We start from the raw sequence: 27,220 nt of genomic DNA, 5'->3' as shown, positions 1-27,220 counted from the left end.
TTCCCTCTCCCATTTCTGATGCTATTTTCTCAGACAAGGGAGTGCGATGTTTGGTCCAAGCTGGCCAACAGACACATGTGTGTCCTCACCTGTGTGTTGCCGCTGTTTCTCCTCCTGGTACCTGTTTAGGACATGAGTGGGGACAGAAGCCCTCTTTCTCCGACGGATGTTTCCCAGAGTGTATCAAGGGCAGGGAAAGCAGTAGAGGATTCTCCGTCGCACAGCCGCTTTGGCATGAAGATGATGGACCCTCAGGAGTGTGTCAGCCAGGGGAAGCCCAGCCTGTCCTTTTCTATCGAGGAGATCTTAAAGAAACCTTCAGCCAGAACCAACCGCAACAGTGAAACCAAGAACAGAAGCAACTGTACTAAGAGATTGCCAACCCTAAAAGCAGGATCACCACTGGATGTTGGTAAGCAAATGCTATGACTCCTAATAGATTTTTTTTTCCTGAAGTTATCTGCTTTGATTATATAGAAATTCTTATTATTTAGCTTTTGCAGGAATCTGGGATTTCCCTGTGCAGGCACAACATATTAATTACATACATGAAAATAATCTTAACCAAATAATTTGCTCTCAGTCTTACAGTACACTCTTTGACAGGATTTAATACATTATGAAGCCCCAACATCATCAGAGAGGTGGTTAGGCCACCTGAACAGTCACTGCAAGTAGCTCCCTTCAGTAAGAGTGTGAAGTGCTCATTGTAAATGTATTCAACATCCTGAGGTCCTTTCCTTCAAAAAACAAGTATATGCTTGTTATTAAAAAAAAAAATGTCATAAGGACAAATGTTCATACTTAGGAACCTAACCTAAAACTGCTGCAATTTAATTGAGTTGTTGAAGTTTCACCTATACAAAGAGCAGACTGTGATCTGGAATTACAGCTAAGACTTACATTGGTATCATTTTCTGATAAATCTGACCGCTCAATCTCAAGCGGGAGAAATGGTCTGTAAGGGTAATAGTAGCTAAGGAGTGTTAGAACTCAGTTGCTGGAACAAAAAAGAGAAAGCATCTGTGTTTGGTCATTTCTCCTTTTTGTCAGGGACACTAGTCCTTTCATGAAATAAATAAAACCAGCTAGTAGAGTACTGGCTAGTAGAGAATAGCTAGTAGAGAACTTCACTCTTAGCAAACCAACAAGTGCATTAGCATTTTTGACTTCAGTTTCCTCAGTTAGTTACTTTGGCCTTGAGTGCACTTTTATCCACACAGAAAATGTATTTTTAATTTCTTCAGCAAAGATCAACAGCCAACATTTTCTGGATTCAGTACTTTTTTTTTTTTTTTCATCTGCATCTTCCACCTAATTGAAAAACTTTCAGGAGTTTTGATGGATTTTTTTTCACCTCTTGCTCAATTGCTTTCAACAAAGCTTAATGCTATGATTTGTTATTCACAACAAAGACATTCTTTGTGGCTTATGACCTCATTTCACTGAATACTGGTTATTGGCATCCCTTTCCCAAAGAATGACAATTTTTGAAAACATTGTGTATTAGCATGATTTCTGCTCTTTTTATGCCCAAATGTGGATCTTGACCTAGACTGGATTGCAAATGATGGTTAAATCAGGAAGGAAATTGCAGGAAGATGAATAACACACTCAGTAGCATAATATTAGCAAGCCGTCTGGGTTAAAGCCCAGTCTCACTACTGCTTCATCTCTACCTGCTTTGCACAAGACTTGCATTCTTCCATTCACCACAAATACAGGAGAATTTCACTTACTCTTAATGTCATCTGGAAGTCCAGCCCACCTTTGAAGAGAACTTCAAAGGTAGATAGAGTTGCTCATGGCCATGGCCGGTTTACTGGCTGCTTCATCATTGATATCGCAGGAGGAGTGCTGCACCAAAATGTTTTCTAAAGCTGCTGGGGCTGATCAGACCTCAGAAACATCAGTCACAGGCCATAATTTTAATATGATTCAAAAACAAGTGAGAGCTTGTTAATTTGTAGGGCTCGACAGGAATAAAATAATCCAAATGCAAGAACACATGGACCCACATGCTGAAAGAGCCCAAGAAGCAGATTGCCAGGTGCAGGGAAAAGCTGGAGCGAAAAGAGACAGGACCTTTTTATATTAACTAAGTTTTTTTGATGAATACATTCAAGATAATTAATTTCACAGAGCACCTTCGGTGACCATGTCAATCCATGCACAAGGTCTAACAAATCTGTATGCAAGGTGTGCTCGGTTCCTGGGATTGTATTATACTGCCAGTGCAGTCACACCCCAAGTTATTCCGCCTGAGAGTGGAATTTAGAGTGGAGAGTACATTCAGTTTTTCACTTTGAAAACAATGCACCTTTAAAAAAAACAGGCCTTGCCTTTGACATGATGAGTTGTAATTGCTCCCCACATTCTCTAGTAAAAGGGAAGAACTAATCAACAAATAAATCAAGTACCAAAAGAAGAAACTTCATCACCTAGAGCGAGAGATTGTAGCAGTAATAGCAGATATGGTCTTGGAAGCAAGATTAGTTTAATGTACTTAAGGCAATGTAAAATGTTAACTAATAAAAATAGTATATACACACAAACATTCACTAATCAGTCACTGAAACAGTGAAAAAATAAGCCAGGCTGTATAGATATTCCAAAGCATTGCTTTGGCAATTGATAAGTGATTTAACAAAAGAGGACAAAAATGGAGCTTTTTCACTGTTGGACAGTGACATTATAGATTTCTTACTAACCCCAAAGAGATGCATAAGCTAATTATCCATTTGCTTTCCCAGCAGAACTGACAGGTTTTGCAGATAAGGTTTATTTCAAAACTGCAATACACTATGCTATATATCTTGGTATAATTGCTGTATTTCGTCAAAGTCATTCAACTTTATGCCATATAACACTGGAATTAAACAAGTTATGTAAATAGTTGGTCATATCTAATTTGGCTTGGTACTGACCAAGGACAGGGAACTGAAAAAACTTGTTTGAAATTCCGGAATAGATACAAATTAGCTGCTTTCTCAGAACTGTTCATCACTGTCAAAGAAGGAAGTATGATAGGTCAGGGCTGAGCCTCATCATTTACATCTTACGTATTTTAAGAGTATTTTCCAGCTCCCATATGATACGTATCGGAGCCATGATCAACGTTCAAGGATTGGCAATACACGTTCCTGTGACTTTCATGAGGCACGTACTTCGGGCCAGGAAGGATGATCCATCTGGTCTGCTGATCTATACAGGAAAATGACTAAGACCAATATAAACTTAGCCATTAAGTGCTGAGGGGATGGGTAGGACTGGAAAAGTAGAAGGTGTAGTGCAGAATGTCAGAAATGAAGGAGATAGATAGATAGATAGTCAAAACTTACACTGGAGTCCTTCCCCAAGATAATGCAGTGGTGTTGGACCAGATGACCTCTAGAGGCCTCTTTCAACCTCAATTATTCTATGATTCTTCCACAAAAGGGATGCTGTGATGCACAGTGACAGCCTCATATGAAAAACTGAGGCAAGACATGATCGCAGACGGAAAGAGCTCAGGGTCTGCTCCCTAAATGCACAGCTTTTCATGATTATATTTCCACGGGAATTTGGAATAAAGAACCTGTGTCTTCCTGCAGTGTCAATTGTAGTGTTAGCTATCTATAAGGCTACCATACAAACATGACTACAAGATGGTCTGGAACTGCAGCCTGTGACATGAAGTCTATTTTTTTCCAAGTTTTTGAAAGACTCCTACAATATTAAGAAAGAAACAGTGACCAAGAAGCCATTTTAGTTTTTAGAGCAGATTTTCTCCCTCTTCTATTCTTTCATAGAGCCCAGAAAAGGTAACCAGGCCTTTGCAAGGGACAAAAACAAGCACTTAGGAAGCACAAGTCTTCACCTAGTGCCTACTCTCTCATTTTAAACAGATGACACTAACAGATTTTATATGATGGGTGATCTGTTCAGCAGACTGACCCTTCTTAAATTCTTTGAGAACTTGATTTCAATAGACCTGAAAGTATGTGTGAAATGTTTCTTCTTTAAAACCCAGTTTCTCTCAGTGAGGTTCCACCGTCAAGAATTCATTTGTCAAGTCAATGAAAGTTTGGGATGTGGACCTTACTTCTGGAAAATTAACTATAAGAGTAGTAATTGATGCAGCAACTTTTATATTGTGCTGCATTATGCCCCATTTAGTAGGGGTGTGCAAATAAATAGGAAAACAACTGCCACTGTGCCCGCAAATGTTAACATAGTGGCTGCTTACTTCACTCTTAACGACACTCCACCCAGATTCATTGCAAATGAGGAAACAGACGAAAGAATATAACTGAATAGATACCACCTGATACCACCTGGCCAACATCACCAGTTGACCCCACCTATTACAGGGAAAACCAATCCACTAAAAAAAAAAAAAAAGTCGTTACAGAAATAAAACCAGCACAATAAAAATCTTCTTGAAGCCTAAATTCTAAGGGGATCCTGACTAGTGCCAGAAACCTCCCTGTTTGTGACCTTAATCAGAGGCTTAAAAGGAATTTAGGCTTTCTGAAATAACCTCATTTTGCAAACAAACAAACAAAAAGTATTGATAGGTATAGATAGATATATTTATATAGATATATACTGACTGTATTTCCCACCCTCATGAAATTGGAAGTCTAACCAGAGAGACCATTTTGAGCCAAGAGTCAAAGTAAATTCTGTGCATGACAGTAACAAATATTTCGTATTGCACGAGGCTGAAATGTCATCACCCTTCCCACTACAAAAAGAAAAGAATAAAACTGCATTCCCTGGAGGAGATTTTACCCACTCCAACTCGTAGATATCTTTCAGAACTCTCTGTTGGAGTTACATGAATACACACTGAAAAATCTTGTCTGTCCTAAAAAGCTGCCACTTCAGACAGTCTCCTTGCTTTTTCAAAAAAGAGGGCAAGCACCAGATGGAGGAGTAGAACTTGGGGGTGCTTCCTCTGAGATGTGTACTTTAAACACAGCATCATCTATCTTTAGTCCCGTCCTCCAGAAAACTACTTCCTTGATTTTTTCAGCTTCTCCCTGCGGTTAATGATACTCTTTTTTGCCTATGTGATCTCAGACAGATCCTCCCAGTCCTTTCCATTACTTCACACTGACATTGCTATTTTCCCCTCTGCCTAGGATGGTCTGCTGTTCCCTCCCTGTTTTCTCTTCTTCAGTCTATAATTATCCTTGTTCATTCTATTCAGGTTGATACATAAGTCATGCTCATTACTGGGTTATGTGACCATCTCAAAGAAATATTTTGGGGTTGGAAGGCAATACATGAAGGAAGAAGAAACATGAGAAGATTTCTATTGTACAGAAAATGACCATTTTATTCATAGCAAGCTTTGATCAACGGCCCCAAATGCAGCTTGGTCAGGTACCCTTTTGTCCTTCATTGCTGTAGGATATAAGTATCACCAGTTCTGTAGTGCATTTATCTCCATAGCATCTTGTCTAGCATGGGAGTGCCACAACTCTTCAATTTAGAGAAAAATCCTGAACTTAAAAGTATCCTGATGCAGATATCCTCTCAGTTCCAGGGCAAGCTGTTTAACCTCAAGTCTGTATCAGTAACCACGCCCAGACCCATCCTTCTCCTTTACCCCACAAACATTGTTTCAAAGTCCAGCTATTTTCTCACCATAGACCTCAAAATGAGTTGCCCCAAAATGAGTTGAATGAGTCCCAGTGTGCACAATCTACCTCTTATTAAACCACAGACATGGAACTGGACCTGTACAACAGTTTTGAAGTTAGCATGGCTCGGCATCATGCAACTCTATTTAGAAGTTTCTCCAAAGATTAGTGATAATTTGAAAAGATAACATTCGAACAATCATCCCTTACTGACATGAGGCTTTGGCTAATTTCCAGAGCTCTTGTAACTATATTTCCTTCATGTCAGCTTCAGCCCTCTGTGCAATTCCTATTGTGTGGGATTTTACTGGGGGCAGAATACAGCATTTTGCCTGCAGATGTTACAATTACCATTGCTTCAAGGCTTGTTAGAAACAGAACTTGTTATTTAGCTGAAAAAACAAAACTCTTAAAAGTCTAAAAAGTTAAATGCCAGCTCTAAATCCTGCACCAGGAATAATATGTATGTATTATATATATAAATATATATGTAAAAGTTTTTCCTGTACAAACTGTCAGGAGAGTAAATACAGACAGAAAGAGATGACAGATATAGCTGAAGGGTTTGCCTGGCTTGCACCAGGTTCAAATTTGACATAGCCATATCTGCTGCTATTTAGATATGAGAGAAGAGAGGGGAATGGCTACATGTGCTGGACGCCCTAGAGCATAGATACAGGTCACTTCTCAGGAGTGCAGTCTTTATTGCATCAGGATTTCAATGTCCTTCAGAGGTAATAACAGTCAGATCTATGTTGTCACATTAGCTTCAGGCTCACATTAACCATGCAGCCTGAACTCCCCAGTGGGTCTACACTGTTTATGTGTTGCCTGTTACTTGGCTTTTCCAAGCAAAGAATTCCAGTTCTCTATTGAAAATCTTCCACAAGAACCTTTGGAAGTATTAAGGTAGCAGGAATGGAAAACATAGGATAGATTTTTGGTTACAAACATTCACCAGGATGGTGTCCTGAACCACAGACATCAAGTTAATGTCAACCTGGCATTGATGCTCAGTACAGAAAAAATAAAGCCATTTTAGTTACAATCAGGCGCGAATTGTTAAGGTAGCTAGACCATATCCACATCTTTTTTGTTTGTTTGTTTTTTCCTACAAACTGGAAGGTGCACTGAATGATAGCCACTTTACCCAAAGCTCTCCTGTGCTGTGCGCTTCACAGATTCCAGCAGCAGAAGTCAATTAGACGGTGAGTTACCTTCAGTCAAAGTGTTTCACCCAGCCATGCGCACTACACCTACAATCAAGGCAAAGGCAGTGCAGTCAGCTTACTGCAGGAGCTCAACTGATTGCTCAGCTTCCCTTCTGGGTGAGGACGGAGGACATGAACACCTAGAAGGCAAAAGAAAACATGAGGAAGACCAGCTATGTGATTTCCCAGCAGACCATCCACTTCACGGTGAGTGCCTCGCGACCTAGCTTTCTCTCAGAGTGCATAAAACACAGGTGTTACCCTAAAAGTTGTTACACGGCAAGACCTAGCAACAGACATCACAGATATTTCTTTTCCTAAACTCCTGGCTGAGTCACAGCGCTGACCCTTCAATCTCACCATACAAAGTATGGAAATCTACCCTTTGAACAAAAGTGCTATTTCAGACCTGCCAAGCTATACCAGTTTCAGTGGTAGAGACTGTCTTATACGCCAGTCTATTGCCCTCCTACTTTGTGTGTTGTTCTATGGAGTCACCAGGAATGGGCATTGCACAACCTAGGAAGCCAGTCAACTGAATGTGCCAGATCAGCTGCCTGTGTTCTGTACACCTTGGACCCACTGCACAGGCAATGAAGAGGTCATCAGCTTGAGAACAGGCAAATTGTTGATGTGCAATAGGTCTGGCATGCAGAATGCGTCAAACATTTTCAGACCTCACTGTGTTGGCAAGTCTGCTAGATTGAATTAGTTGCGAGCAGTCATAATGGCAGCCTGACTGAGTCTGTGGCTCAGGCACAGCAAAGGCCAATACCAGTATGTTTTGCCAATATGTTACACAGAGTATCTACACATAAGGACCAGTGGTAGCTGAATGAGGTAACTTCCTAAAACACAAGCTATAATTCATTAGTAACACATGAAAAAAATTGCTCTAAGATCTTACAGTTCAGAAAGGGTTAATAAAGACCAGCAGGTGACAAGATGGGCACTTGATAAAACAGGTTCTTGGCAACAGTAATAAGGTGCTTCCTGCATAGTCTGTTATCTGGACGCTCCTTTCTGAAACAAAAAGCAATGCAATTTCAGTGAAAACCACTGAGTGTTCTTTACGAGCTCATGTGACCGCAGACATGCAGACATTCCTCAGCCCATACTCTTAAAGTCAGAAGGGGAAACATTTCTTCCTGTGAAATGGATTTGAAAGAAAAGCCTTTTTCTTAGTGTTGCCATGGTATATGTAAGTCTTGTGACAAACTGCCATAACCTCCTCCCTCATTACAAGATGAAGTCTGTCGTGATGCAGGGAGGATAAGTGTTTTTTTAGCCTACCTCTTCTCATCAGACAGCTGATGGTAGCAGGGTAAAAGTGCATATAGCATCCTCGAGTAAGAGCCAGGACTGATAGGCTGATACCACTAAAAAGTGTACAAAAGCAGAAAGCAGGTTTTAGCTACTGCTCCCGACACCTCTGCCCTCCTTCAGCAGCTGCCTTTTTGCCTTGCCATATTATTACCGTGCCATAATATGTACCTGGCATTCAGAACTTCCTCTAAGTGTTTAAATACAAGTATACTTTATGCTGAAGGAAACCTCAAGCCCCAGGGTAAACATAGGGAAGTAACTTTCTGATGGTGACTGAGGAGGGAGGCTGGGCCTCAATGTCCCATGTCGGCAGACAACCTCATTGACTTGCACAGTATTGAATAACAGCAAGGCAAATGGGAAGCAGGTAATTACCCACATAAAAGTGAGCGGAGCTAATCAGATCCTTTCAATGGCAACTTTTATTTAAAACACATTTTAAACAAAATCCCTCTGTTCTCATTTGGCAGTTGGGTTTTGACACCAAGCAAAGGCTTAATAATCTGACATTTTCTAGGATACTGGTTCCTGTGACTACTGAGCTTTTTGTAGAAACTGGTTGAAGGAGGGAGAGGATCCTAAAGGACTGACTTGGCACTTTCCCTGCTGCACACAAACAATGCTATTTCAGGTTCAGTTCACATACTCCATATTCTTAGCAAAGAGCTGGAGCTCATAAGCTCCTGCAGCCTTCCTCTGTTCCAGGTTAGGGGAGAAGGGCTGATGGCTTTTCTACTCCTGCCTTCCACTGGGGCTGGACTCATCTTTCTAAGTCATGGCCAGTAGCAGTATCTCCAGAAAAGTGTCTCAGTCTATAATCCTTACAGTGTGAGCCTACAGCTAATAATTCTGTTTCCATTCAATTTGCAGAGCTTCAAATAAGCTTTAAACACAGTAGCTACAGGCCTGTTAGGTGTCCGCTAACAAGGTACCAAGGTGGTGCCGAATTCCCAATGCATATGCTGAGAATGGATCCACAAGGGCTGCCCTGCTCCCACATGGAAGTTGACTGCAGTAATTGCCTTCTGAAGCCAGCCTCAGGGTTGGGGAAGTCTCTCTGCTCTTTCTGCCTTAAGGGTATTTATGGATGCTATCAGTTCCCTATAAAGCTTCTGACTCGATGGACATTAGTTCTTAACTGGGAGATTCTTCAACCATTTCTCACAGACCGCCTGTATTTATATAAAACACTTACATAATGTGTGAGGAAGGACCCCGGCAAAGTATACTTGTCTATGGAGTTGTCAGACAGCAGAAAAAATCAAGCACATTACAGAATCCTCAGAGAAAGAAGAGAATTGCGGTTTGTTTGGTGTTTTCTTGAATAGGAGGAGAAAGAGAAAGAGGGCAGTGAGACTGTTTTGGTAATATGCCCTTTGCAGTCGGGAGGTCTGAGATCACAAGAACATGCTGACTATGAGTCCTAAGTGTGAACTAAGAAGGTATCTCTAGGAAAGCCCATAACACTATAGTGATTACTTCCAAAAGCAAGTATAGAAAATTACTTTTCCCACAAGATGGCCTCTGCCAATAAGCAGTTCAGAAATGCAGTGTCATTTAAACTATGCAGAATTATGTCCTTATCATAAACTATTTACAGGAAGCAATTCCTCCTGCACTTTGACATTTGAGGCTGCATTGTCAGCAGAAAAAAAAAAAAAAAAGGCCCTCAGATGAAAGAGATATGCTTACAATGACATTTAATTTTGCTAACGCCCTATTTCAATTTGGAAACCATCATTCTGAATGTGAATGCCTTCACTTGTTTCCATCTCTATGAAAAGCTCAGCAGAATTTTCTCAGAAGGCCCGGCTCTCAGAAGTGCTGATAGTGAAAGTTTTTAGGAGACCAGAGTGAGGAAGACCTTACTTGGATCCAGGGATACAAACACTGCTTGAGCCAGCTCACTTTTGCCTCTTTGCCATGTGCAACCACCAGTGCTGCCAGGATCTTTGCATACAAGCAGGACACACTCTTGTGACAGTCAGGTCTCATCAGAGTAAAGTGCACATGTCTGTGTTAAATACTGATCTCCTGCTTTTAATTCCTTCTCTCTGCTCTGTGTAAGACATGACCACCTTGGGACAACCAGAGCTTGAGAGAATTACAGACCCTCCTGCCTGTCTGACCTGCAACAGATTCTGCTGGATACTGCCATGTACTGGACTCCAGCGTAGCTCAGACCTTTATGGGTTTTCTATCCATGTTGTGTTTGATTTATATTTTGGGATTTTTCTGTCTTGCGTAACTTTTTATACAAGGCAGTGCAGTGGATGAGTGTGCCCAACATTGCAATTATTTTGTAGGCTGTTAAGCCTGGGTGATGGTTCCAGTCCTCTGCTTCATCTAGAGAGCAGCTAGTGCCTTGGAGAAGCAAGAAAGCAGCATCACTTTAAGACTTCAATGTGTATCTAATATTGTGGGATTTCTTCTCTGGGCAAAAATTCAAATACAAGGTATGTCAGGCTTCCATAAATAGTGCTGGCTCCTAATTCCACTGGAAACTGCGTGTTTTAATGCATTGGAACAACTCAACAATGTTATTTCCTGTAGCTCATGCCTCCACCATTCATTGTAGTCCTCTGTCATAACGAATCATCACACAAATATTTCCTTAGCAGAGATCCTCTGAGTGTGAACTCAAGGATCCTTTTATTTCTCTGATACTTTTATTATTAGAAGAGCATTTTAGACCTTAAAACATATTACCAAATTCTGATGATAATCATAAGGACACTAGAATATACGGAAATAATCCCTGTTCCAGAGCACCTCCAGTATAAATCACATCCCCTCTGTACTGATGCCAGTTGCAGTCATTTTTAGCTCAGCTTTTATGTTTTCTTTGAAGCTATAAATTCATTTGTAGTGTTCATTTGTGGACAATATGGTCAAATCCTTGTACCTCTGTGATATGCCATGGTTTATCAGTTGCAGAACAGCCTTTTCCCCAATATGCTGACTTATCTTAATGCACTTATAAAACACTCAGGAGACAATGAGGTACTGTATAATCACAATCCCAGATAACATCGGCTGCCCAGAATATGCCACTGGGACTAAGAAAAAGAGCAAAATTCCCCATTGTTCTGCAGAACCAAAGGAAGCAATTCTAAATGAACAGGAAGGGGAAAGGGGGATATAAATGCTTATATATATAATTTAATTGTCATTAGCTGTCTCATCAGTCTTCTGCTTGTCAGTGGAAATAGTCCTAGCAGCCATGTGTCTCCAAAGTACAATATTCCTATATAAATTTAGAAATGCAGTAGACTATCGTCCTTTTTCGATGGCTTTACCGGAGGCATTGTTGAAGGCTGATTCTTTGTTTTTCTACCTCTTTAGAGACTGACTGTGTATAATCACAGCCTGTATGTTAAATGGGAGGCAAGGAACCTGAATCTTTTAGTCCCGACTTCTAGACTAAGTTCATGCACAAGTCTCACTAATATGAGTAAGCATTGAGGTAAACAAAGTTGTTGACAACTGAAGACAAATGAAGAGCCTAAATTTTGCTTGTGTTGTTTCTCAGGGTTTTTTTTTAATTTTTTTTCCTTAAATATAGCAAATACAATATTGAGTGTTTCCCTCCAGCAGCCTCTGGCATTTCCTGGGCATTTTGGATCTAGAGGGGACCTTTCACATAAGCCAGAGGTTAATTTTCTCCTGCTAATCAAATCTGTACAATATGACCACTTGTGAAGTTGATGGGACATCTTAATAAATTTAGTTCAAAGGTCTTAGGAGTACTTTCTGTCTTCTCCCAAAAGTATACAAACTTTTTTCATTACCTCCCTAGGATCTGGTGTTTTTAATTACCCTTCTTTAAAAGTAGAGTAACTGAGGCCAGGCCTTTTATCTACTATACTACCAAGTGTTTTATGCTGAAATGGGAAACAGCAGACTACATACTAAAATAATGATGGAATTATGTTTTCCTGGAGAGAGCAGAGACTCTGAGACAGGGATGTAAACAAGTGTGCCTGATTGATATCTAGATGTTTGCAGGTACAAGCAATCACAAAGAACAGTAAGAAGTGGAAAAAGTCTGGCTGTTCAACCTGCAGTAAGCTCTACTTTCTCTGTGAACTAATAGCTGTTTCTTACTGAGCTGGTTGAGCAGAGAAAATGGGGAACCTATGGGGACACTGTGAGAACCATTATTGGATTAGTTTGGTCATTTCTCTCTCATTATCCACTGCTTGTGAATAAACATGTACCTTTAGAGTGCATGTTTGTCAACTGCAAAACTTTCACAGAGGGTAAGATTCAAGACTGAGATGTAGCTGAGTGGGGAAAGCACACAGCAGCATTTGAAATGCCATTATTATTTTGCTAAAAGATAGTTATATTCACCAGTGGCACAGGTTGAGCACTCTCCTAAGCAGTGAACTGTCCACATGGACCATTTCAAGTGTGCCATCTCCTACCAGCTGATTCTTCTGAAAAGTAGACTAAGTAGTTCCCCCAGTCTACTCTTTGTCTTCTGGGGATCAGCAAGTCTAGTAGACCTGCAAAAGAAAAAAATAGCTAAGGTTAAAGGGTAAAGAAATATGCCCAAATTTCATCTTCCCTCTGGAAGCTGGTTGGGAAGGCTGTATAAAGGAAGATGTTTTGTTTCCCTTTTGCATAAATGCATTCAAGGGGCAGGCTGCATACAAGGAATTCATAGAATTCTGCACAGACCACGTAGCAGCCAAGTCTCATTATGTCATGTGCAATGAATGTGTTGATGGATACTTGTTTTATGACACAATTTCTTAGCTGAACAAATTTGAGAAAACTCTTTTACTCCTGTGGCCCATGAGTTTCCCTGTCTTTAGATTAGATAATTGTTCTTATCCCTGTTTAATTCTGTGAAAGAACAGTGTTTTACAAGATGCTTGTTTTGATACCGATGTGGGCAGATTTTGAAGGAAGATAGTACTCGAAAAGGGTAGGATTTTCCCCATGGCTCTTTCCCATACACGTGCACATCTACTTCTCTGTGCTCTATTTCAGCAGAGTATACAAGGTACTTGTCCTTCTGCTAAAAACAAACTGGTTATCAGTTACCATTAGCCATCTTGAAAGTAATTGATTTGATTACTCGGTCTTCATGCCTGGTTTCTCTTCCCTTGCTCCTTACAGTTTTATCAGCTGAGGCTCAGTAGATGCCATACCAAAATGGTGGTCACTGTGTAATGGTTTCTCACTGAAGGAGAAAATATCCACTCTACAGCTTGTCTAAACAGGTTTCTGGCCTGGTATTTTTTTAGCATTCCTGTCTCTTTGCCTGAAGTCTCTACCTTTCTGTTTTTCAGCCTGACTGTCAGGCAATTAGGCTTTGTTATTCTGTGCCTGGGTGAAAGGCAACTTTCTGACAAGGAGCTTCGGACTGAAGGGAGAGAAGTCTAAAAGTCTGAGTTCTGCTGCTCTGCATCAACTACTGCAATGCCTCAACAGCCAGCAGCTGGATGCTAAATGCTATACTTTGCTAACAGGAGGCTCACTCCAGAGCACCTGTACATATCCATTAGGATCTGTCTCACTGGCTATGCCAATCCCTCTTAATAAGAAGTTAGGAACCACATTAATAAACTGCAATGCCATGCTCCTAACTAAATATTGGAGCACAAGCTCTTTTGAAAGCTATGAGCCATCTTTTTAACCAGCAGAGGAACTACCACAATCTCTGTACATCGACAAGCACACTTCGTCCTGATGCCATCAGCATTCTATAATAACTCTAGCATAGAACCTCAATCACTTTTGTCAGGCTTAGCCACCACAAATGGAGGTCACCACAAGAATGCAATGTTAGGAAAAAACACAGGAAAGAACTATTTAGGAGATTCACTGTAACTGGTCGAATTAAAAGGAAGAGAGCAAAGAATTCCTTTTAAAGAGGCTTAAAGGAAAAAACAGAACCCAAACTACAATGAGGCTCTTTGTCATTGCTCCTGAGGTTCTTTTCAAGAAACAAGTGACACAACCAAATTTGTTACACAGAGACACTATCATTTCCGAGGATAAGTAGCTAAAGCCACTGTTTACTTACGTAACTACTTTCTCTCTTCTTGTCATGGAAGAGCCCAGATCTTTGTATCTAGTTATCGCATACAGGGAGAGGGTGTTTGTCCAGAAATGCCAGAGAATTGAATCAAGATAAATCGATCCCACCAGTTTTCATCTACTTAGATTACATACTTCAAAGCAAAGACTCCTTTTTTTTTTTTTTCCAGTGAATGAACCCTCATAACGAGACCAAATAAGCTTGGTACATTTCTAACCTTCTAATGGACTAAGTGCAAGTTGGAGATGCAATTGCAGCACTGCAAAAGCAGATCACCCTGACACAGCATTTATCTAACTGCTTAAGGTACACGGGATAGCCAAGACACAAAGGGGTGCAAAATAGGCTATTTGCTTACTACCAGTCATGGTCTAGAATGAACTTGCAAAAGTAAGGTGTTGAGGTAGCTAAACAGCTTTTATCTAGAAAATTCAGGTACCAGTAGCTGTCACAGGTATTGCCTTGCTCCTATGTTTGATATCCTATGATTGCATCAGTACTGGGTGGTAGAAAAAAGTAATTGTATGCTAAGCCAAAATGATGCATTGAAAATAAGACGTTTGAGATGAAGTAGTATTATGGTCTGAAATGCTGTATTTTTTTAGGAAAAGAATATTTGAATGATTGCAATTCATGGAGATATTTAGGGACAAAAAATCACGTAATAAAGTAGGCTGAGAGGGACCCGTGGAGGTCATCTGGCCCAACCCCTGCTCAAAACAAGGCTGGCTCAGATCAGGTTGGTCAGGGCTTTGTATAGTCAGGTTTTAAACTCCAATGATGCATATTTCACAACTTCTCCAGACCCCTGCTCCAGCATCTGACTACTCCCATGGTGAAAATATTTTTCCTAATACCTAATCAGAATTTACCTTACTACAACCTATGCCTGTAGTATCTTATTCTTTCGCTGCCCTTCTCCAAGAAGAATCTCTATTTCTATGAAGTTCACGTGTTTCAACTTGCTCCAAGTGTGACCTCATAATAAAGTAAGATTCACAAAGGACAAATGTGCTTGTTACTGAATTTAAAGGAGTTATACTGCCTTATCACATTGAAAAATCTCGCCCTTCTAATGTCAACAGTAAGGCAACGTATAGACGACCTTATCTCTAAGAATCAGCAAACGCTGACATATATTGCTGTATAGTATTTTTGGGCTTGGTTTCAGCAGTCAGCTAACCTGCAAATGACTTTCACAGAGCATAAAGGCACACTTGAATATCCTCAGCTTTTACATAGAAAATTGCTCAAGAAACTCAGACAGAGTCTTATTTCCCTAGAGACTATGCAGTCATGTTTGTAAAGCCAGTGTTACACTTCTGACACTTTCTAGTCTTATATCTTCCACACACATTCCTTATTAGACTCTAGTTCTGAATGCTATTGTTTGCTATGGGATCTCAAAGCTAAGGTCCCAAGGAAAAGGAGAGTATCAAAGCTACAGACAGAGAAAGTCCTCTTCTTGCAGGGGAAAAAGCTAACATACAGTCCCAGATATTTTTTTTTCTATTTCTGCATAGATTTTTTTTGAAACAAAATTAGAATGACTGATTACTTATAGTAAAAAATATGTTCTTCCAGCTTTCCTACTGGTAAAAAAAAAAATGAGTAGTTCACAGGGTCTATTTTGCTAGCAAATTAGTTTTATTTCTAGTTGAAATCAAAGGCTGTCCTTCAGTCTCTACTGGCCCATCACTGACCTCAGGTTTTTTATTTTTTTCAAACTGATGAGTTCCAGCTATTAAAATCTGGTTTCAGTAGACATGACATGTTCTGAGTACTGCATACATGCTTCCCTTCCATAAGCATGTGGTCTGTAAAACAGTTCTCCGCACACTTTCAAGAAGGACAAATATGGAAAATGTACTGATGCAGAGGGTTCTTTTGCTCATCTCCTAATTATATGGGTCATTTTTGTACTAAAAAGGTGATACGAGACACCAGCAACTCAGGGGCCTATTCTCTCTGAAGCCTTGCTATTTGGTCCTGGACAATTCTCAGCTGCAGTGTAATAGAAAACATTAACAGGTATTTCTGTTTCTCAGCACATCTCCATCATGAGTTAAAATGCCATATGTCTCAGGAGAAAGGGACAGGTCCATAGGAGCATTAAGACATCCCACCTCTACTAAAAGTTTCTGCTCCAGCTATTACTAGCTATGCACAGTCTCAGTCTTCTCATTCTGAATTATTTCTTTTTAGGGTTGATATATATACTCTCAAACTTCACTACTGAGTTTGTTTCACCTTGTGTCTCTCTAGAGATGGTACTGCATTGCTTGTTACACTTTCTTGAATCTATGTAGGTTGATTAATCCGATGAACTATGCATACAGTGTAACAGCAGCAGTCTTCTTAAGGTGATAGCCATGGGTAGATATCTATCGTATTGCCTCTGTCCCAAGTGTGTATGATATATTATTTATCGAACAGAAGCCCAGCAATTAGTATTCTCTAATAGTGTAAGCAATTCCTTTCTAGATTGGGTAATATCCTCTGGTTTGGACTCTATAAGTCTTTATTTTAGCTTTGATTCCAGATTATGTGGTGGTGGTGGTGATAGCTGTCATGCCCGCGCTTGCAGGCAAGAACTATTGATTGCTTCCTGTTTATATAGTGCTCTGACTGCAATGGGATCTTGATTCACCTGTTATTCAGTTTCACTTCACTCCTATCATACCCTCCTTTAGTTATCCTAATTCTGTAGGGTCTGGTCAATATATGAGGCAGAAAGTTTTATAGTGTACTAAACTAGTTTGCTCTATTCTAATGGAATACTAAAATACACTTTTCATTTGGCATGATTTCCTAGATTTTAAAATGTTGATAATTCCTTTCTATTTTTGCACACTCATAAAATCTAATTCAGTTAATTAATGAAGTAGATTTTAAAAAAAAAATACATAAAAATTGATTATTTTGCTAGTTCAGATTTTTTTCTTTCAGGGGGAAGGAGTTGCTCTTTTCCTCCTGAAGGCTTTCTGACTCTTGGTACTGTTGGGAACATAGGATAAAGGAGGTCACAGTTTGAGCTACAGACTTCTTGGATCACTTCCTCCACTCTGGAAATGTTGGAGGTAGATTGCAGCTTCTCACGAATGTAAAGAGCAATTTTCCCATTCTGGCAAGATTCAGGAGACATGTAAGACATCTCAGGGAGAGCTCAGATGTCTAAAATGATGGCACGGTCAGGGCAAAATTCGTTTGTTGTCTGGATACTCTGTTTGAATTGCTCTGTTCTAAAGAAACACAAATACCATATTTGTAGCGATACGCATATAGCAGAGGGATTCATTACTGCATGAAAGAACATAATGTTCTTGACAAAATATCACCTCAGTACTCAATCTTACCTGTCTGCAGTATCTCTCAGGAGGATATGAAGGCCAGCCACCGCAAAGACACATGAGGTGAAACACTTGCAGAGAAGAGACACCATAACAAAGTCAACACTGCCATATCCACAGTGGACTTAGTATCCTGAGATTCATATTCTCTGCACTGACAGTCACTATTTTTGTCTTATTCCATATGGGAATAAATTCCTCTTTCCTTAAATCAGCCTTCTGAGAAGGTTTAAGCTGATGCAACTTTGTAATCAGAGCTTCTAGGAGACGGAATCCCATTGCTGTCTTCAGCATATATACATAGAAATATGGCCAATTTCAGATCACTGCCCCAAGAGTGTCATCCAGATTCATATTTAATGGCATTGTTTTCCTGGGGGCTGAAGCCAGGGATGCAGTCTAATGAGTGATACTTTGATAGGCTGGTGAAAAGTCCAATGATATTTAACTGTGTTGGACAAGAGCTTTATTAAGCTGTTCCTGACATATGGGAATATTGACAGTGTTGATGATAAATGACAGCCCTCACTTATTCTTGCGTAACTGGTTTACATTTGAAACTGCCTGAAGTGTTTAGAAAAGATGAAATACTCACAAAGGAATATATTCACTTACCGATCCCCAAATAGTGTGTCCTAGGCATCTTCCGAAAAGTGGATGGAGAGATTTATTTATTCCTTGTTTTATTTGTCAGCATGGTTACAATGAGGTTTCTGTTGTAGAATGAAAGATATCATTCCTTGTTGGCTATGAGTCCAATTTGTATTGGCCAGGAAGTTTAGTTATCTTTTTCACTGCTAACCCCCCCAAAAGAATAGTTTATGCTAATGGTTGTACAAAAGAAAAAAGGAAGAGCAAAATCTCTTTGAAGGGACTAAGCTAACCTTCTCTGAGTAAGTGTTCCCATTATGACTTCATGCTTCTAGTTACAAGGTATGAAATGGTGGTTCTCATCAGACCATGGAAGACCAAAAGCAATTACTGAAAAAGGTCATTTTCTCCAGCAACATAGTGTCATTGCCAATTACCTTAGGTCATTGAGTAGCAAGCTCATCGTAATCCGTGGTGAGATTAGAATTTTTATGCTTTTATCAGGCTGCAGTTTGCAACCTGAGTAGTAAAAAAACCCCATGGCTCACAAACTCATGCTATGGCTTTTTTACACTGATGATTCAACATCTGGAAATTTTTATGTTTGTGCACCAGAAAGCCAGGCTTTGAAATAGGGTTGAACCCCACATTCTGCAGAACAGCCACCTTAAAACTCACTTCTCCTCCCTGCAAAACATTAGTCCTTCAGCATCATGTCAGTGAGCAACTCAGATCTGATTTGAATATATACAAAGTAGCACACACAGTTCAAGGTCTAAATGAAATACCCTGGTGTAGAAAAGCATTTCAAAATGATGCAGGAGTACTGAAGGAAAAGCCTATTAGAGCAGTCAAACCACAGTAAATTAGGGAGTTCAGCAGTGTAAGAACTCCCTGAGGTATTCTCATCACCCGAAGGCCTCCATACACTGTTTTGTGGGTTTAAAGGTCTTTGCTTTGCAGCTTCTAAGGTCAAACCTATCCAGAAGATCCCCACACCACAAAAGGGCGATCAGGATACCACCATGTCTTTTCTTTTTGAGGTAACATTTTTAAAGTAACTATCACAGTGCTTACCAATTGCAACGAAACTGTTGGTTATCACTAAACACTGCTGAAATAATAGATAGGTGCAGAAGCCAGGTAGTCAGTTTGGAGTGGATTGCTTGTCTCTGCATGTTCATATTCTCTGTGTATATTTGATCTTGCTGGCATACAGAAAGAGCATAGACATCAAACTCAATGGAGGAACAAAAGAACAAAATCTAGTCATAAGCTCAGAATTGGGCCAAGGAAATATCCACTCACATTGGAGTTTTTCAGCTGCTCTGAACTTGTGTATCATAGACCTTGGAAGTCAGTTGCTACAGAGTAGGATTAGATTGACTGCCTTGGGCAGGCTGAACAGGTGGGAGCAAAGTTGCTGAAGGATGTTAGAAGACAAGAAACAGCTGAAGTTTTCTCCTCACAGGAATACAGGGGAAAGTAGTAATGGAGGTCCTCACGTGGCAGAATGACAGTGATGTTGATGGTACTGTGGGTGACGGTTAAGGGCAAAAGTGAATGCATTTACTCATAGTTCCCCCTTCTGCCCAGAGAGATTCATGGTCTTCTGATTATGGAAAAAATCATCCCAAATTTAAGGAAGACATGGATATCTTATTTTATTTACTAAAAGACTACAGGTGAACTTGGATATTCAAACTACTCTTCTGAGTGTGTTATACTTCAGAGCTTGAGGAAAGCTTAGTATGACCAGTATGACAGGAAATGGGATAGAAAAGTAAAACTTATTAATTAAGAGAATAATGATGATTAACTGTGGGCCTGAGAATAGCACCAAGGCAAAATGGAATTAGTTAGTTCCCTTTTCATGAAGGGTTTGTTCATAAATGCGTTGTAAAAGAATATGAATTAGAAAGAAGTGTTGTCCACATGTGATAGACATGAGTAAAAAGAGGTCAAAGGTCTATCTAACACTAATTAATTTTGAAAGCAAACCCATCACAAGGTCAGAGTTGTTAAAGCACATTAGCTGTGTAGCAATTGGCACAAAGGGGATCAATGAAATTAGCGCTGGAATTAGACACCTTTCACCCCCTGAACAATGGGGTCCACATTCATTTCTGGGTCAAGAGATGGTAACCTATGATACCCACATCTCTAGAAGGTGCTGGTGATGCCATCCCTACTGCATAGCAATTTACACAAATTGGATCCCCAAATCTTCTTGTGCCTCTGTCTGAACACTCTTTCTTTATAAACTGCAATTACTTTTTCTTGTTTGTACAGATGAGAGGAAAGGGAAACGAAGAATCCGGACAACATTCACAGCTGAGCAACTCCAAGAACTGGAGAAGATTTTCCAAGTTACTCACTACCCTGATATCCATATCCGCAATCAGCTGGCAGCAAAGATCAATCTCCCAGAAGCCAGAGTGCAGGTATATTTTGGGTCCAAGAGGCTAAGTTCCACCACATTGGCTCTTCATTCAGGATACATTATTAATGGTTTATGTGTCGGTGGAACGTTTAACATAATATGTGATTTCTGTGAAACCTGACAAAGAAGACCAGTATCAGTTTACAAATAGGGAAAAACTTGTCATCCAAATAGGATTAATAAAAACAAAAGGATATCAGATGTTCTAAGCATGTTAAGTGCATAACAAATAGAAGCTACAGATGGTTATGGTCAACCTGTTAAACTCTGTAATCATTTATCAATCTTTTATAGACTAATGTACATCTAGTATAAAAAGTGGAAATAATTGCACAAATGCAAGTGCTGTTCTGTTGCTCTGCATTTTGACTGCAATTTCAGTCAATGAAAGCTAGTCCAGTCCCCCAACAAGCTGTAATGCAGTCTCTTTGACAGAGCTCGAAATCTAACTCCATACACTTACTGCATACACAGTCTGCTACATTAAAATGCACATATCGTTGTGTTTTGGAAATTAATGTTGTTTGCCAGTCACTGTCATGATGATTGCTGCAACATACAGTTTCTCTGCTTACCAAAATGCTAGAGTTACCAGTGTATTTCTATATACAATTCCTACTCTAACATTCAAAGTTCAACACAGAGCAGTTTATTGACTGTGGCATACATGAGACAATCAAGTAACCATTATGCTATTGCTTCATTGTTAGATGACAGGGAGAATTGGAACAGCAGAACTGTAGTGTGCCCATTAGTGATATCAGTTCACCCACAATGCATTTCCAAAAATATATATTTCCAGTGATATAAAGTGCAAACTGGGTCAGTGTCCTCTACTGGAAGCCAAATCACATGAAAGACAAAGATTATTGTAAGAACAAAAGAATTTGAACAATTTTGTTGATCTGTTACTCTACAGAAACAATGTCAAGGATAATGAAGAAATGGCAGAGATGGCCAATCATTATTTTTTCTATATACTTGGAAATATGTCAGATGAAGTTAATAGCATCATGTGAGGATGATGAAACACTTTGCTTCAAGGCAATGTTAAACAGTAGTTCCTGCAGATATTTTTAAATCGAGTCATCTATCTGACTTGCCTTTAGTAGTTCTTAAAAAGCTGCCTGAGAAGTACTTTAGGTCATCAGTGTTGATGTTTAATCAGTCCTGGAACACAAGAGAAGTTCCAGGGGCCTGGAAGAGAGCTAATATTGTATCAGTATTTGAGAGAGTAAATAGGACAACTAGATAGTATTTGGCTTGTCAGCCAGACACTGCTTTTTGGTAAAAAACAGTGATAAAGCTGATCTGAGTTTCTGTTAATGAAGAATTAAAGCAGAATAGTACTTACTTAGAAAATAGATCTTGTCAAACTCATCATTTTTGGATGAGATAATACATTTTGTTGATAGAGGTAATAGCATTGATGACATGTCTCTATAAGGACCTTGACTTAGTCCTCAAACCCACTTGGACTGAGGTCACAGACCAAGTCAAGAGGGCATATTCCAGTACACAAAAATCTGAGTACCTAATAGGTGTCCCATAGCAGATGAGGATATTTTCAAGGTGATGTCTATTGACACAAGGGTGAATATGAACTACACAATCAGTGAAATCTTTAATGATGGAGTTAGGAAATGGTAAGATTGTAGGGGTGGTAAATAATGAAAAGGTTGGGTCTTGGATACAGGCTGCTCTGCATCGCTGGTCATGTGTCTGCAAAAAAATACAACAAAGAGATAATCTTACAGATTAACAAAGGCAGGCCATTCCTCTGAAACAGGGCACTCAACATACACACACTCCTTGCACTCCTTTTCTCAGTTGTTGACTCTTCACACAGGCTCTTTAGCTCCCTCCCTCACCCTCTTCCTGTCCAGCGCTGAGACAGAAAGGGCAAACACAGTCCCTTGTTGAATCCCAGGCAGGAGGGACTCGGACCTTGTTTGAGCACTGGTGTGACTTACACAGACACACACTGGAATATTGTAATCTGCGTCAGTGCCACCACACAGGAACACTGGAAAATTGAAGTTTAATAAGAGTACAGAAAGCAAAGGATATTGGTAGCTTTGTATCTGTGATGCATCAAGCATGAAGGAACAGATTAAAATCCTAGGAAGGGAGATTCAGGATGGACACTGAAAAATAAACATTTTAGGGGTAAGTGTTGTTGAAGGACTGGTTGGGCCAAAAAAAAAAAAAAAAAAGTGCCAGCTGTGAACAGAGCTGTCACTTTATTAAAAAAGTACTTGAAGTGAGAACTTTAGCCCATGTGCAGACTTTGGAAGGAGAACTTCAAAGAGTGAATTTTGGCTTTAGTCCCCTCTCTGCCCCCAGTTACTTTATCAGTGTTAGAGTGAAGTCATTTCATGGTGCTGTTTCACCATATAACTCTTGCCTGGTAGAAAGGGAATGGAGCAGTTGATACAGACTAAGCAGTTCTCAAACACGTGCAAACCCAGATAAACAAGGCTGACCTTTCAGTAACCTCAGATACTATCAGCAATATAGCAGAGGTCTCCTGACATTCTCATTACTTCTTGGGCAAGAGATGCAAAAATAATTGAGCTGTTCATTATTGAATTTAAAAAACACACATACCTACACACATACAAACATAAATATATTTTTATATATACACACACGTATATCCAATGGTATCTGGTTTTGGTCATTAACACCTTGTGTTCACTTGAACTGCTTGCCTGGAAAGGGAATGCTTGCATTCAAATAGCAATGATCTGCCTACAAAGGAAGGCGAATGCAACTTTTCACAGAAATGCAGTAAGATGCACTGTGTGGTTGTACAATAAATACTTGCATGGCTCAGCCAGAAGCCAGAAAGATCAAATCAGCTGACAGATGAAAGAATCTCCTTCGAGAAAATGAGTTGTCTGTTGCGTAGTACAAAAGAGATGGCAGGTAATATATCCATAATGCTGAGTGATTTAGAACGTTCCATCTCCTTGGGTTATTTGCTTAGGTCACTTACATGATTTTCAAAATGCTACCAGCTAAATATAGAAAGAATACTGTTTCTACAGCTCCACTGGTGACACTTTTATCACAGCCCAGCAGATCTTCTAGGTGGACCTTTTCCCAAACTGTTCGCCTACCAGGTGGAAGGGCCCTGACATAATAAGTGCACTTCTTAGGAAAAGCAGAATGCCAAATACCTTGACTGCTGTCAAGGGTAACTGTGAAGGATCTGATTTCTCAGAAAAGCACTGGAAGGTATCTACCTTGACCAGGTAGATTCTAGGTTTTCTGTGAGCTGTGAAAAAAGTGACTGCCACAATAGTCCAGAGTTCCTATATACTATATAGAGTGAGAGTGAGACAGATGCTGTGTCAAAACCCAGGTTCAGTCTCTGGCTTTGCTGAGCTGGAAGTCAATATTTTCTACACATTACTTAAAAGGGTAGGGAAAGTAATTGGGTAAGAGCGGTTCTTTCTATATCTCTTGTTCATTGCATTTTGGTCCTGTTCTTTCTCATCTCTCGTTCCTTGTATCCAGATCTGGTTCCAGAACCAGCGAGCAAAGTGGAGGAAAAGTGAAAAATCTGGCAACTTTGGTGGACTTCAGCACCTGACCGAAGTTGATTTCATTCCTGCTCCCAAAGCAGATATCACAGTGAGTATTGGAAGCTATGTATACCCCTGAGGGAGTATTGGAAGTTATGCAGCCCCTAAGGGAGAGAAAGAGAAAGCTGGCTTCCTGGAGAAGCTATTCTTCTCCGGATCGCCTTTTCACATGGTACTATCTCAGAGAAAGAGAACACAACCGGAAGAAAATCGCAATACGAACAAGATAGATCCCAGCAGATGTTGTTGAACAATGCATTTCCTTTTAGGAATAAGTATTATACCATTATAAGAATTATTTTATTTATTATGCCATTTTTGATTTAAAATCAAAAGTTTTCTAAAAAGGAAGAAATATGATATTTGCCACCAAAATATCATATTTCTTTTGACAGTCAGTAGCTCTTTGCTATGTCTAGATTTGTTAAGCTGATCAGAGCTTTTTGCCCTTGACCAAGTCCTTGCTAAGTCCAGGATGGTTAATATTACGTAGGCTGGCAAACAGACCCTTTCCCTGCCTGGAGATTTTCCACAGCTAGAACCAAGGGTATTTTGCCTCTTCCCCCTGAGTGACAGCACATCACTAGGTTTCAGGGAATCCATTCTTTTGAACATTTCCTGTTAAGTACTGAGCACTGGGGAAATGAATAAGGCTGCCTGTAAATTGTATCTGACTCAAAGTCTGTATCAATTTACCTGAGACTTCATTTTTATATTTGAAAGGTTCCTAGCTTGGTGCCCAGAAAACTCACTGCTACTGTCCCTGCTGTGGGATACTACTCACTGCTACAAGGGCATCTGACAACAGCCTGGCTGCCCAGTGTGCTTTCCTTCAGTCCCCATCACTTGGAGCTCCTACCCTTCCCTAAACCTTACCTGGTTTTCAACTACCATCCTCCTTACAGCACCTTGCTGCCTCACAGGCTGGAACAGAGCAGTGTCTGTGCCAGCTCCACATAGAGGAGAATGTGGCAGTGTTCGGGGAATTTCAAAGGCATTCTTTTTTACCATCCATGATCGTATTTGGAGTGAGCTGTCTCCTTGAAGAAGGCCGGTGGGATGATGAAAGGCTTGTGATGTGAAGTCAGCTTGGCACAGAAATATCACTATAAAAAGCCTAGAAAATATGAATGTGAACCAGGGCCGATCTGGAAGAAGCTCCCCTCAGATGTGAGGAGCAACATGCTCTGAAGAAACCAAACAGCTTTACTGAGACTCTACCTGGTGAAAAAATGCATCAAGCAAGCCTGCAAAAATACTGGAGTTTTACTTGCTCCTGAGACAACACTGGATGGTTCTATTACGCAGATGGCTTGTTGCAGAGAAAACACCTATGATGAGGTGTGCATAGCCCTGAAGTCCAGAGCAAAGGGCTTACCTCAGCAGATTTAGGTTGCTTTCCTTGTGCATTTTGGTCCTTATTTGTTGGGTGGGGACAAAGAACAAGTTTAGGTCAAAAAAAAACACTTTTAAGGTACTTTTCTTTTTCTTGGGATCTAGGGAGGGAGCGGGGTGAGTTTGATTTGTTGGCTGTGTTGAATAAAGGGGCGTAAACACAATTTTTAAACACGCGTTTAAATATGACAGTCTGAGAAGACGAGTAGTATTGAGCTCTAGATTTGATACTGTCAATCTCTAGGGGCAAGAGAATTCTTCAGCTGTTAATTAAAATGCTTATGAGGAAAAGCCTCTCATTTTTTGATCTGAATTAAGAAAGTTCTAAAAACTTCATCAGAAACAATAACAAAAAGAGACAGCCTAACTGAATTTAATCTACTAGACCTAGAAGGATATGACCCTTCATACATAATTCATAATATTCATGTACATACATAATATTCATCTCCATCCGACACATAGTTGCTTCTCCTGCTTATTCAGGGTCCAATTCTGCTTCCATCGATTTTCCCAGGGAGCCTAATCAGAAAGCATTATTTAAAGGGTTATACTTTCTTCAGTCTTGTGGCCACAATACCCATTGGGCACTAACAGGTAAAGCTACTGAGCAAAGCCATTAAAATGTGGTCTTCCTCCTAGACACATCACTTGCAAGGGCAACCATTAGCAACATGGTCTGAAAGCGAAGTGAATCATGACCCAAAGGCTTGCTGGAGAAGCTGTGCTGTGCACACAGGAGTGTGGATGGGTTAATGATTCTGAATAGGTTGCTTGCTTAAGAAATTCCCTATCTGGTCTCCAACTGCCAGGACTTCAGCCTTCTCCTGTTGGTTATCTAGTAGATCACAGTGAATCAACAACATTGTTGTTTGCTGGCTCTGTGTTGATCCTCAGGCTTGAGGAGGGGTGAGGGGAGGAGAGTCAAAACTCTGTCCTAGAGCGGTTTCATTTCTCCAAACTGAAACAATTCAGCAGAAATCTAATACACTGTGTCCTACCTCGTAGAGGTCTTACCTTTTGCCTCTTTCTGATAGGATCTTTAGTCTATGTCCTCTTCATCCCCAGGGTCTTGCCTAAGACCCAAAAGATGGTCTATCCAGATACAGGGCTAAAACTCATCTCAATGTAGGAGTTTAAGGACGTAACTGATTAAAAAGAACAGGAATTAGTTATGGTATTCACCTCGTGCACCTTTACAGCAAGCGCCGAGTGCACTTTATGGAGAGAAACATATTCATGCTTAAGTTTACGATTTGGGTGAAGTCCATGCATTAGTGCAGTTTCTAGCTTATGAGTTGTCTCAGTGCAACAGGTATCTTCAATACAGCTGTGGTTCTGGAATCAGCTAAAGCAAAGGAGACATAATCCTGATGAGAGATGTGAAAGATGATTGGTAGTGCCAGAACCTGGAAGCACTGCCTCATGCTGGGGGAATAGTCATGAGATTATCTAGAAGGCCTATTTGAAGCAGAGCAATGAGAAGCAGAGCTGCTGAACAAACCTGATCATTTTCATTCTGAAAAATCAAAATACAAATAATGTTTGTTTTTCCTTTAGAATTCTCTTTTTTTTCCACAAGTAGTGTGAAGACTTAGACAGTTTGTTTTGATTTAGAACACT

The 27,220-nt window shown here is 40.1% G+C and overlaps 1 protein-coding gene across 1 annotated transcript; it reads left to right on the top strand.

The window, feature by feature from the left end:
• Positions 1 to 225: 225 nt before the first annotated feature.
• Positions 226 to 25,162, top strand: ISX (intestine specific homeobox). Its single transcript, XM_088531852.1, has 5 exons — positions 226 to 412; positions 6,815 to 7,051; positions 20,459 to 20,610; positions 24,135 to 24,251; positions 24,926 to 25,162. Exons 1-5 carry the CDS (start codon positions 235 to 237, stop codon positions 25,160 to 25,162), a joined length of 921 nt encoding a protein of 306 aa, XP_088387978.1. The 5' UTR covers positions 226 to 234.
• Positions 25,163 to 27,220: the final 2,058 nt, after the last annotated feature.

Source organism: Tinamus guttatus, unplaced genomic scaffold, assembly GCF_059628265.1.
Source record: "Tinamus guttatus ecotype Peru unplaced genomic scaffold, ASM5962826v1 Tinamus_guttatus_pri_ptg000439l, whole genome shotgun sequence".
NCBI lineage: Eukaryota > Metazoa > Chordata > Aves > Tinamiformes > Tinamidae > Tinamus > Tinamus guttatus.
This window is presented reverse-complemented; position numbering and strand designations above follow the sequence as displayed.

What these genes read in the sequence shown, in the direction of transcription:
- ISX (XM_088531852.1), top strand. Translation starts at nt 235, where the DNA reads ATGAAGATGATGGACCCTCAGGAGTGTGTCAGCCAGGGGAAGCCCAGC. An exon ending in AGGATCACCACTGGATGTTG is followed by an intron (nt 413 to 6,814) that starts GTAAGCAAATGC and finishes TGCGCTTCACAG; the next exon opens with ATTCCAGCAGCAGAAGTCAA. An exon ending in TCCCAGAAGCCAGAGTGCAG is followed by an intron (nt 20,611 to 24,134) that starts GTATATTTTGGG and finishes CCTTGTATCCAG; the next exon opens with ATCTGGTTCCAGAACCAGCG.